Here is a 13107-nt window from a genome sequence, read left to right on the forward strand (position 1 = left end):
GGCACCGGCCCCATATACTAAGGGTGGTGGGTTCGAACCTGGCCCTGGCCAGCTAAAACAGCAGTGATAACTGCAACAAAAAAAAGCTGGGCATTGTGGCAGGCACTTATAGTCCCAGCTACTTGGGAGGCTGAGGCAAGAGAATCACTTAAGCCCAAGAGTTGGAGGTTGCTGTGAGCTGTGATGCCATGGCACTCTGCCAAGGGTGACATACTGGGACTCTGTCTCAAAAAAATAAATAATAATAATAATATAATAATAGAATGGGCGCCCATAGCACAGTGGTTATGTCACTAGCCACATACACCGAGGGTGGTGGGTTTGAACTCGGCCCAGGCCAGCTAAACAATTGCAACAAAAAATGGCTGGGCGTTCTGGCAGGCGCCTGTAGTCCCAGCTACTTGGGAGGCTGAGGCAAGAGAATTGCTTAAGTCTAGGAGTTGGAGGTTGCTGTGAGCTGTGATGCTGTGATGCCACGGCCCTCTACCGAGGGTGACATAATAAGACTGTCTCAAAAAAAAAAAAAAAAAAAAAAAATATATATATATATATATATATATATATTTCCCATCCATAATTTGAGTGAGCACAAGAATGCCATGAGCACACGCATAATCAAATGGTCCCATTTTACAGAAGATTAAAGTGAGTTTCCAAGGAGAAGTCACCTATGTAGGTGACTGACTGCCCTCAGTCAGTAAGAAAGAGCTGAGGGGGGCCAGTTGTGTGGCTCATGTCTGTAATCCTAGCACTCTGGAAGCCGAGGCAGGTGGACTGCCTGAGCTCACAGGTTCAAGACCAGCCTGAGCAAGAGTGAGACTCCCGTCTCTAAAAATAGTTGGGCATTGTGGTAGGTGCCTGTAGTCCCAGCTACTTTGGAGGCTGAGGCAAGAGAATCACTTGGGCCCAAATAGTTGGAGGTTGCTTTGAGCTGTGATGCCAGGGCACTCTACCAAGGGTGACAAACTGAGACTCTGTCTCAAAAAAAAGAAAGAAAGAAAGAGTTAAGGGTCAGAGCCGTTAGGCTGAGCACCCACTATGAGATCTCACAGACTTCTGGGCTCTGTCTGACTTAAGACTGACTCCAGGAAGGCCTTTGCAGGTCCCTGGAACTGGAGACCCTGGGGGTGTGTGCCCGGGATGTAGCAACCTGTCTGACTCCTGAGCTGAAGCTCTTAGCCACCTGGTCTCCTGCTTCTGCTGTACAAAGATGAAAGTATACGCGCTGGGGAAGAGCAGGGTTTGCCTAGATCCACACATACACTGGGGCAAGGGTTGAAAATCACAGCCGTGGGCGGCGCCTGTGGCTCAGTTGGTAAGGCGCCGGCCCCATATACCGAGGGTGGCGGGTTCAAACCCGGCCCCGGCCAAACTGCAACCAAAAAATAGCCGGGCGTTGTGGCAGGTGCCTGTAGTCCCAGCTGCTCGGGAGGCTGAGGCAAGAGAATCGCCTAAGCCCAAGGATTTGGAGGTTGCTGTGAGCTGTGTGACGCCACGGTACTCTACCGAGGGCGATAAGGTGAGACTCTGTCTCTACAAAAAAAAAAAAAAAGAAAATCACAGCCGCCTTGAGACACACTGGGAAAAGTCTTCCTTGGGTTCTACTGGGACAAAGTGGGTGGCTAGGGCTACTCTAGCACATCTTTTTGGCATCAGGGTTAGATAGGAAAGGGCTAGGGTTGCAGTCTCCATCCTGCCATCCTTCCTTTCCTCCAGGGCCACATGGAAGAGCTGTGGGGCCTGGCCACACACCCCAGCCGGGCCCAATTTGTGACCTCTGGGCAGGATAAGCTGGTACATCTATGGAGTTCAGAGTCCCATCAGCCCCTGTGGAGCAGGAGCATTGAGGTAAGGGGAAGAGGGCTGGACGTACTCTTCTTCTTTTTTTTTTTTTTTGTGGTTTTTGGCTGGGGCTGGGTTTGAACCCGCCACCTTCGGCATATGGGACTAGCGCCCTACTCCTTGAGCCACAGGCGCCGCCCTGGACGTACTCTTCTAACAGAATGACCTTTCTGTATGTTCCAGGGCTCAGCGCGTCAGCTGGGAACTACAATTTTTTTTTTTTGGCCAGGGCCAGGTATGAACCCACCACCTCCAACATATGGGGCCAGTGCCCTACTCCTTTGAGCCGCAGGTGCCGCCCAGGAACTATAATTTTGTGTGTGTGTGTGTAGAAATAGAGTTTCAGTTTATCACCCATGGTAGAGTGCCATGGCATCACACAGCTCACAGCAACCTCCAACTCCTGGGCTTAGGTAATTCTCTTGCCTCAGCCTGCCAAGTAGCTGGGACTACAGGCACCTGCCACAATGCCCAGCTATTCTTTTATTGTTGCAGTTTTGGCCAGGGCTGGGTTTGAACCTGCCACCCTCGGTATATGGGGCTGGCGCCCAGCCCACTGAGCCACAGGCAACGCCCACTACATTGGTTTGTTGTTGTTGTTGTTGCAGTTTTTGGCCAGCGCCTGGTTTGAACCCACCACCTCTGGCATATGGGGCCGGCACCCTACTCATTGAGCCACTGGCGCCGCCCTACAATGGTTTTTTTAAAGAGAATTTAATACAGGGAATTGAGTTCCTAGGAGCTCTCTTAGAAGGGCTGAAAAAGTGGGTTCTCGACTGGAAGGCAGCCCAGAACACCACCACAGAACTGACCCACGAGGGAGCCTTCGCCACAGGCAGGAGGTGGAACATCTGGAACAACTGAGTTCAAGAACATGCAGTCAGGCCAGGCATGATGGCTCATGCCTGTAATCCTAGCACTCTAGAAGGCTAAGGCAGATGGATTGCCTGAGCTCAGAAGTTCAAGACCAGCCTGAGCTAGAGCGAAACTCTGTCTCTAAAAATTAGCTGGGCGTTGTAGCAGGCGCCTGTAGTTCCAGCTCCCGGCTACTCAGAAGCCTGAGGCAAAAGGATGGATCAAGCCCAAGAGTCTGAGGTTGCTTTGAGTTATGATGATGCCATGGCACTCTACCAGGCATAACAAAAGGAGATTTCGTGTCAAAAAAAAAAGAGGGTGGCGCCTGTGGCTCAGTGAGTAGGGCACTGGCCCCATATACTGAGGGTGGCGTGTTCGAACCCGGCCCCAGCCCCAAACTGCAACAAAAAATACTTGGGCATTTTGGCGGGCACTTGTAGTCCCAGCTACTCGGAAGGCTGAGGCAAGAGAATTGCCTAAGTCCAAGAGCTGGAGGTTGCTGTGAGCTGTGATGCCATGGCATTCTACCAAGGGCAACAAAGTCAGACACTGTGTTTGAAAAAAAAAGAGGTGGTACCCATAACTCCGTGTGTAGGGCACCAGCTACATACACCGAGGCTGGAGGGATCGAACCCAGCTGGGCTGGCTAAAAAACAATAACAACTGCAACAAAGAAAATAGCCAGCTGTTGTGGTAGACACCTGCAGTCCCAGCTACTTGGGAGGCTGAGGCAAGAGAATCACTTAAGCCCAGGAGTTTGAGGTTGCTGTGAGCAATGGGGTTGACCACCTTTCTTTTCTAAGTATCTTTCCAGACTGGAGAAAAACTATATCTACCAAAATCCTTTGCAAGAAGCTGCTGTGATCTGGATCCCACAGATAGAGGGAAGCCACAGCACTCTACCCAGGATAACATAGTGAGACTCTGTCTCAAAAAAAAGCAAAAGAGCTGCTGTCCAAGAACCAAGCAGCTGTGGCTGCTGCAACTGTTGAGTCGAGAGCTACACACTACACTGTCCCCTACGATAACTATTGGCCACATGTGGCTATTCAAACAATTAAAATGTAATAGAATAAAAACTCTTTCTTAGTTGTTTAAGTCCCACTCAAGAGCTCAGTTGCTACATGTGGCTAGTGGCTACTATACTGCAAAATGCAGATATAGAATATCTCCATCATCATGGAAGGGTTTTGGGTTTTTGTTTGTTTATTTGTTTGTAGGCAGAGTCTCACTCTCACCCTGGGTAGAGTGCCTAGAATGCCCTGGTGTAATAGCTCACAGAAACCTCAAACTCTTGGGCTCAAGTGATCCCATTGCCTCAGATTCCTAGTAGCTGGGACTACAGGCGCCTGCCACAACGCCTGGCTATTTTTTGTATTTATTTTTATTTTATTTATTTATTTATTTATTGAGACAGAGTGTCACTCCGTCACCCTCTGTAGAGTGCTGTGGTGTCACAGCACACTGCAACCTCCAGCTTTTGGGCTTAGGCGATTCTCTTGCCTCAGCCTCCCAGTAGTTGGGACTACAGGTGCCAGGCACAATGCCCGGCTATTTTTTTTTTCTTGTTGCAGTTTGGCCAGGGCCAGGTTTGAACCCGCCACCCTCCATATATGGGGCCGACACCCTACTCCTGAGCCACAGGCACTGCCTTTTTATTTTTTAAGAGACGGAGTCTCACTTTGTCGCTCTTGGTAGAGTGCTGTGGCGTCACAGCTCACAGCAACCTCCAGCTCTTAGGCTTAGGCTATTCTCTTGCCTCAGCCTCCCAAGTAGCTGGGACTAGAGGTGCCTGCCACAACGCCCAGCTATTTTTGTCATTGTTGTTGTTGCAATTCGGCCGGAGCCGAGTTCGAACCCTCCACCCTTGGTGTATGGGGCCGGTGCCCTACTCACTGAACCACAGGCACTGCCCAGTTTTTGTATTTTTAGTAGAAAAGCAACATCTTGCTTCTTGTCTCAAACTCCTGAGTGCAGGCATTCTATCTGCCTCTGCTCACAGAGTGCTAGGATTATAAGCATGAGCCAATCACAAAAGGTTTCATTGGATTGTCTTGCTTCAGAGCTACTCTTTCTTGGCAGATTTATAGTGGCCAAAAACAGATATCCTGTGACATTGCCTTTCAACATGCACAGGCTAGTGACTACACATGGGGTGCTACCATAACAAATCCTATTGCTTTCACGACCCAACGGTCTTTAGAAGTGGCAGAAGCTACCCTTCACCTTCTGCCTCGCAGATCCACAAAAGTGCATCTGATTGTGGGATCCAGATCACAGCAGTTTCTTGCAAAGGATTTTGGCAGATGTAGTTTTTAGAGTACCTGCTATTTGACAGGTCCTGTGGTCAGCACAGCAGTTTGCAGCATTGCTAATGAGATAAGATCACCTGGAAAGTTGCTAGAAATGAGAGCCCCATCCACAGACAGTGAATTCAGGAGGTCTGAGTTTGAGACCAGAAATCTGCACTTTGTAACAGGCTCCCTCAGGTTATTCTGATTCAGATAGACTATGGACAGTGCCAGGAGAAATTGGCTGAGCACTTCACCTGCACCATTTTATTGGTTCCTCTTACAAACTCTGCAAGGTAGTAGAGATGCTGGATCCCCACTTGGAAACAGGCTCAGAAAGGTGAAATGACTTGCTCTGTGTCACAGCGTGTTTATAGTCATAGCTAACCTTTACTGAGTGCTTTCTGTGGACCATCCTACTAGTTTGCCAGGCTAAGGACTTCACGTCTTGCTTAAAATGATCCTGGAAAGCGTCTCGAAGTCCTCCATTTGCCATTGAGGCAACTGAGTCTCAGACAGGGAAAGTTATTTGATGCTACTCATATAGCTATAAAGTGTTAGAGCCTCAGTTTGAAGCCAGGTCTGACTCTCTGGTGCTGTGTTGCCTGCAAACCAATCAAAGGCTCCCCCCCAAATGAAAAATAATGACATCTAGTGCTGATGAAGATGTGAGGAAACAAGCTCTAAGACAAAACTAGTGATAAGTAGGTACCCTTTTATGGAAAGCAAATAGCATTATATATCAGAAGTCTTAAAAAGCCACTGTGATCTGGATCCCACAATCAGATGCACCCTTTGTCCCAACATTCCTACATCTAATAAATTAGCTAAGGAAGTAATCTTGGATAAATGAGCCTATAGAAATTTAGAGTGAGTAAAAAAGAACCCAGAGACAGTAGAGACAAGAGGAGTGTTTTCTATTCAGGCTAACATGTTGAAAGAAAAGGGAATGGTTGGACGGCACCTGTGGCTCAGCAGGTAGGGTGCCGGCCCCATATGCCGAGGGTGGCGGGTTCAAACCCAGCCCCGGCCAAACTGCAACAAAAAAATAGCCAGGCATTGTGGTGGGTGCCTGTAGTCCCAGCTACTTGGGAGGCTGAGTCAAGAGAATCGCCTAAGCCCAAGGATTTGGAGGTTGCTGTGAGCTGTGTGACACCACAGCACTCTACGGAGGGCGGAGGGTGATATGGTGAGACTCTGTCTCTACAAAAAAAAAAAAGAAAGAAAAGGGAATGGTTTCTGGTTTCCGAGTCCCAGAAGGGCAAGAGAGGGAGGGGAGAACCCTCATGCCAGGCTGACAGTTGTCTCTGAGGCAGGAGAATGGGCAGAGGGACATGGAACCCCAGCTCTGAGCCCTGCCTCCTTTCCCTTCGCAGGACCCTGCTCGTTCTGCTGGCTTCCACCCCAATGGCTCTGTCCTGGCAGTGGGCACAGTGACCGGCAGGTAAAGCTAAGGAGGGCATTTGGGGAGGGCTTCTTTGCTCCCTGGGCAATTGGCCCCCCTCTCCCAACTTCTCTACTATTCTAAAGCCCACTGTTTCACAAGCCCTGATTACTCAATATTCCTTTGGAGTCAGCCTCTCCCAAATGTCTCCTGGGGCCCATCTGATCCCTCCCTCAGGCCCCACGGATGGCTGCCCCTCTGTGTCAGGTCAGCTCACCCCTCCTCCCCCCACCATGCCTTCTCCTCAAAGATGGCTGCTGTTGGACACAGAGACCCATGACCTGGTGGCTATTCACACAGATGGCAATGAACAGATCTCAGTGGTCAGCTTCTCCCCAGGTAAGTGGCAGGCCTGGGACGCTAGAGAGGCAGGGCCTGGGGTTACTAGCTGGAAGGGATGGAGTCTGGGCAACAAGGCCTGGGAGGGACTGTAGCAGGGTGGAGCTTGGGACTGCTGAGGGGGCTGAGTCTGGGTGAGGAGGGGGCAGAGCCTGGGTGCCTCCTCATAGCCCCCTCCCCCTCCCCCAGACGGGGCGTACCTGGCTGTGGGCTCCCACGACAACTTGGTGTACGTGTACACGGTGGACCAGGGCGGCCGCAAGGTCAGCCGCCTGGGCAAATGCTCGGTGAGTGGGCCGTGGCCCCCAGACCGCGCCGCCACCCGCCACCCTGCACAGGGGGTGCAGAATTAACCACTTTTCTACCTAAAGGGAGCACAGCTTCAATACTCAACTGACTACCCTGATCACACCAAGGAGTCTTGGCTCTGCCCACACATTTTACCACTTGTGTTCTAGTCCCGCCCCTTGTGTAGCCCCACCCTCACGTGCTAAGCCCCTCCCTCCGTGTAGCCCCGCCCCTCACGTTCTAAGCACACTCCTCCGTGTAGCCCCGCCCCCTGCATTCAAAGCTGGTCCCTCTGTGTCTAGCTCCTCACACTTGTTCTAAATTTCCACTGTGTTCTAAGTGCTTTTGTCTGGCCCCGCCCATCATAGTCTGGCCCCGCCCACGATAGTCTGGCCACGCCCCCACACCAAAGGCCTGTGTATCCTCTTTTCAGACCCCTGTGTTCTCACCCTACCTCTGTATTTTGCCTTCCACCCTTCCCAATCTAATCCTTCCCCCTCTCATTGGTTCTGCCCTCTCCAGCTCTAATTCCTCCCCTTTGGTCCTCTGCAGGGCCATTCCAGTTTTATCACTCACCTGGATTGGGCCCAGGACAGCAGCTGCTTTGTGACCAACTCCGGGGACTATGAGATTCTGTACTGTGAGTTCTCCAAGACCCAAAGACATTTTTCCCTCAGTCTCACTTGCAAGTGTGATTTGTACAAATTCCCCTGAGTTCTGGGAGGGGAGGTGGGGACTTCAGTTCCCTCTTGTCCCCTGACTCTTGGTATTCAGGGGCTGTCCTGATTCAGAATTCTCTGGTGTAACCTGCTTTTAACCAGTTTCTCCACTTTCTGGTTGGGTGGGATGCAGGATTTTTTTTTTTTTTCCGCAGCTTTTTGTCTGGGGCTGGGTTTGAACCTGCTACCTCTGGCATATGGGGCCAGCGCCCTACTCCTTGAGCCACAGGCGCCACCCCCGGGATGCAGGTTTTGAAGCAGATGCCCTGCTCAGGCTGTGGGTGTCAGGACCTGGTATCCAGCCTTGTCGGCCAGTATGGAGAGGTGGAAGGAGCCTGAACCACCTCTGTCTTGGCCCTTATTGCTCAATGTCTGTGAAATGGATGTATTAGTTCTTTAGTTCTTCTAGCTCTAAACATCTCCACTGATTTTTCTGTCCTAGGGGATCCAGCTACCTGTAAGCAGATCACCAGTGCAGATGCTGTGAGGAACATAGAATGGGCCACAGCTACTTGTGTCCTTGGGTTCGGGGTATTTGGTAAGTTCTAGAATGAGGAAATCCCATTGAGGACAGGAGACATCTCTGACTGGTGGTTTTCAGTGTCTTATTAGTTCTCCAGGGCAGGGGACTTATTCCTTTACTGTGTGATTTGTGTAAGAAGAAAGAACTGAGTGAGATGACTACTTAGAGCTGTAATAAAAAGAAATCTGATGATGATGGCAACTGGCCCAGAGAAATGATCCACACAACTGGTGCCCTGGCTGCCCATTCATTCAGGCACTAACGCACTCAGCATGTACTCCCTGAGCACCTCTGTACCCTCTCTGCCCCCAGGCAGGGCAGTGGTAACAACAGCTTCAGAATGATGACCCAGATTGGGCAGGGCTGGGACAGGGAACCCTGGTGGGGCAGGAAGAAGGTGTCTGCCCCAGCCTGAGAGAGAGTGAGGTGGGGCTTCCTGGAGGAAGACACATCTGAGCTAGGACCTGGAGGATGCAGAAATGCTTTCCAGGGCAGTGAAGGATAGCAGTCTCTAGGCAAAGGCAATAGCATGTGCAAAAGCCAAGAGGTGACATGGCACTTAGCATTTGGAGAAATGCAAGGTGAGGGAAGGCAGAGTGGCTAAAGCATTGCTGGATTTAAAGGTAGCACTGAAATGATGAGGCCGAAGCAGCAGATGGGGCTCACTGAACCTTGAGGGTCATAGGCTTTCTCCTAAGGACATTAGGGAGCCATGGAAGGATTTTGAGACATGCAGGGACAGGGTAAGATTTTCATTTTCAAAAGATCAGATCATTCTGACTCTTACCCTTGGATACCTGTAGGCTAGGTGGAAAGAAGGCAGGGAATCTGGGGTGGGGGCTTGATTCTCTAGAGGTCCCTGACCCCAGCTGACATCTTACCTTTTCCCCCATCTTGCCCACAGGGATCTGGTCCGAGGGTTCGGATGGTACTGATATCAACGCTGTGGCCCGATCCCATGATGGGAAGTTGCTGGCTTCAGCTGATGATTTTGGCAAAGTCCACCTGTTTAGCTACCCCTGCAGTCAGCCTCGAGTGAGTCCCTAAGTTGGAGAGCAGGAGGTAGCAAGCAGTGCTGGGGATAAGCAGCTCTGGTCCAACCCCACCCCTTCTCTGAGCTTCAGGTTCCCCATTTATACAACATGGACAGTGGGATTGATCCCAGGGGCTCTTTAAACCTGAAAGTTAATGAATGTCAGACTCTGTCGTGCTGAACATGTGGCTTTCAAAAGGTCTGAGTACTTGCAATTTCTGAGATCTTTGGTTCTTTCATTTTTGTTAACTCATCAAATATTTATCTTTTTTTTTTTTTTTTTTAGAGACAGAGTCTCACTTTGTCACCCTTGGTAGAGTGCTGTGGCATGACAGCTCACAGCAACCTCCAACTCCTGGTCTTAGGCGATTCTCCTGCCTCAGCCTCCCGAATAGCTGGGACTACAGGCACCTGCCACAATGCCCGGCTATTGTTTCGTTGCACTTTGGCCGGGCTTGAACCCGCCACCCTTGGTATATGAGATGGGTGCCCTACCCACTGAGCCACAGGTGTCATCCACCAAATATTTATCAAGCTCCTACTATGTGCCTGGGCGCAGGAGATACAGCCAGTTCTTGCAAATTTTTAAGTGAGGCCAGAAATTAGGATTTTTTTTTGCTCACTAATCAAGACAATCCCCCTACCATCCACATTTTTGACAGAGCATTTTTTTTTTAGCTAGAATCTCAACTATGTCACTTTAATAGAGTGCTGTGGCATCACAGCTCACAGCAACCTCCAACTCCCGGGCTTAGGCTTCAACTCCTCCAATTCTTTTGCCTCAGCCTCCCAAATAGCTGGGATTACAGGCACCTGCCACAATGTCCAGCTATTTTTTGTTGCAGTTTGGCCGGGGCGGGCTTTATTTTATTTTATTTTTTATTTATTTATTTATTTTATCTGTCCCCTTGAGGCGGGGCGGGCTTTAAACCCTCCACCCTTGGTATATGGGCCCAGCACTCTACCCATAGGCGCCGCCCATCACCATCCACATTTTTGGCAGAGCACCATGGCTAACACCTTTAATTCCAGCACTTTGGTAGGCCAGGGAAGGAGGACTGCTTCAATTACTTGAAGCCAGGAGTTTGAGACCAGCCCTGGAAACATAGTGAGACCCCATCTGTATAAAAAATAATAAAAATTCACTGAGTAGAGTGGCAAATGTCTATGGTCCCAGAGTCTGAGGTGGAAGAATTCCTTGAGCCCAGGAGTTCATGGCTGCAATGAGTTATGATTGAGCCACTGCACTCCAGCCTGGGTGACAAAACAAACAAACAAACAAACAAACAAAAAAAATCCTAGATTTTAACATGAACTCCTCCAATTTAAAATAATGCCAGCAATTATCTTTCAAAAAACACTATGGATTATATTCAATCTGTCTAAAGGCCAACAGCAGCTAACCTGTGTCTGAGATAAAACTGGACATTAATTTTACCATTCTCTGGTCCTAACAGAAGAGGAGTTTGTGATCTTAACGTTTTACTGGGAAATTTGTATACATAAAAGCAGAGAGAATAGTATAATGATATCTTTTGTACCTATTATCACATTTGGCATATTTGTTTCTTCTTTGTCTTTTTCTCTTTTTTCTTTTTTGCCTGTTGTTAAAAAAACCTCATGTATAACCTTTTAGCTCTCCCAAATTAAGCACTCATATCTAAAGAATAAAGGTAATTCCTACATATCCACAAACTCCTGATCACACCTACACATTGACGTTAATTCCCTGATGTGAGCTAATACCCAGTCCATATTCAGATTTTTCTGGTTGTTCCCAAAATGTCCTCCTATAGTTCGTTTGTTTGGAACAGGGTCCAAACATTGCATTTGCTTATATCTCAAATATCTTCATGTGGAACAGCTTTGCTCACATGGACACTCATATTTTTTTTTAAACATTTTTTTTAGAGACAGAGTCTCACTTTATCACCCTTGGTAGAGTGCAATGACATCATAGCTCACAGCAACCTCCAACTCCTGGGTTTAGGCGATTCTCTTGCCTCAGCCTCCCCAGTAGCTGAGACTACAGGCGCCTGCCACAACGCCTGGGTTTTTTTTTTGTTGCAGTTTGGCCGGGGCTGGGTTTGAACCCACCACCATGGGTATATGGGGCCGGTGCCCTGCTCACTGAGCCACAGACACTGCCCAACACTCATATTTTAATACCATTAACTTGGTTTTTTTTGTTTGTTTTTATGGGGGGAGAATTGTTTGGGTTTTTTGTTTGGTTGGGTTTCTTTAAGAGACAGAGTTTCACTTTATCACCCTCGGTAGAGTGCCGTGGTGTCACAGCTCAGAGCAACCTCCAACTCCTGGGTTTAGGGGATTCACTTGCCTCAGCCTCCCAAATAGCTGGGACTACAGGCGCCTGCCACAACGCCCAGCTATGGGTGTTTTGTTGTTGTTGTTTTGAGACAGAGTCTTACTCTGTTACCCAGGCTAGAATGCAGTGGTGTCAGCCTAGCTTACAGCAACCTCAGACTTGCAGGCTTAAGCCATCCTCCTGCTTCAGCCTCCTGAGTAGCTAGGACTACAGGTGCATGTCACCATGCTCAGATAATTTCTCTTTTTTCTTTTTCCTATTTCTTCTTCTTCTTTTTGTTTTTGAGATGAGGTCTTGCTATGTTGCTCAGGCTGATCTCAAACTCCTGACCTCAAATGATCCTCCCACTTTGGCCTCCAAAGTGCTATAATTACACGCGTGAGCCACCACATCTAGCTACCATTAATTCTTTGAAGACACCAGTTAAAATAGCCTGTTGGTTCTTAAAGGAGTGGATTATTAAGCATAGAAGGAGATTGGGACAAGAAGACCACGGGATGGCATTTCTCTCTCTGACATTTCTTCACTTCTTTCCTTACAATAGGCCCTCAGCCACAAATACGGCGGACATAGCAGCCATGTGACGAATGTGGCCTTCTTGTGGGATGACAGCATGGCCCTGACCACAGGGGGCAAGGACACCAGTGTACTGCAGTGGCGGGTGGTCTGAAGTGGCTGGGGTATAGTCAGGTGTCAGGGCTGGAATTCTATTTTCGGGAGATGTTTATTGCCGCGTAGCTTAATATATACCCAGAGTATGTCTATACCAGAGGGGGTTATGGGGGTGGGAGGGTAGAGTGACAGAGAGAAGTCTCTATTTATCAGGGTGGGAATAGGGGTCACATTGCTTTGGGGAGCCATCAGTGTTTGGTTGAAGGGTTTTTTTTTTTAAGTTTTTCTTTTTATATCATCTAAAAATAAAGACACGTGCACTGAGATGTGATACCAGGGTTTTTGGTGTGTGTGTAGCGTGTAATGTGTCTATAAATGTGTGTGTGTGCACATATTATAGTGTTTGTATTGGATGCAAGTGATAGAAATCATCTTGCTCTACCCTGGGTCAAAAAAAAAAATTTTTGATTGGCCCTCACAGCCAAATAAAGGACAGGTGTACCTCTGGGTTTCAGAGCCATTGAGTCTTGAGTCAGCATTTCTCTCTGGGACGACCATTCTGTACACAATTTAAACATGGCACGCACCAATTTATAGTTCATACCAATCAGTCTTGAGCTCCAAATCCAAAAATCCCAGGGAAAGGGTGTATGTAACTGGTCCATTTATAGATCAATCATCTTGGCCTACAGGTTGGTCTACTATGAATCTTCCACTTGTGTAAAGAACCAGCCCTCCCTGGACCAAAGATTATGGCCAGGGAGGAGGTGGGATTATATAAAACCATGGAAGCTTCCATCTAACCCACAGAAGGGGGACAGGAGAAGGAATTTTT

At 48.7% G+C, this 13107-nt stretch overlaps 1 protein-coding gene across 5 annotated transcripts in view; it reads left to right on the top strand.

Annotated features, from left to right (window-relative positions):
• EML2 (EMAP like 2) overlaps window positions 1–12594 on the top strand; it is a 33324-nt gene extending 20730 nt beyond the window's left edge. For all 5 annotated transcript variants that reach the window (XM_053607092.1, XM_053607094.1, XM_053607091.1 and 2 more), the window contains 8 exons: window positions 1717–1848; window positions 6365–6432; window positions 6683–6771; window positions 6961–7058; window positions 7612–7699; window positions 8221–8316; window positions 9206–9336; window positions 12205–12594. In XM_053607092.1, the coding sequence (XP_053463067.1) occupies window positions 1717–1848; window positions 6365–6432; window positions 6683–6771; window positions 6961–7058; window positions 7612–7699; window positions 8221–8316; window positions 9206–9336; window positions 12205–12330 (828 nt within the window). In that variant the 3' untranslated portion in view covers window positions 12331–12594. The remainder of the gene's footprint in view (window positions 1–1716; window positions 1849–6364; window positions 6433–6682; window positions 6772–6960; window positions 7059–7611; window positions 7700–8220; window positions 8317–9205; window positions 9337–12204) is intronic.
• Window positions 12595–13107: the final 513 nt, after the last annotated feature.

This window comes from Nycticebus coucang, chromosome 10 (assembly GCF_027406575.1).
Source record: "Nycticebus coucang isolate mNycCou1 chromosome 10, mNycCou1.pri, whole genome shotgun sequence".
Lineage (NCBI taxonomy): Eukaryota > Metazoa > Chordata > Mammalia > Primates > Lorisidae > Nycticebus > Nycticebus coucang.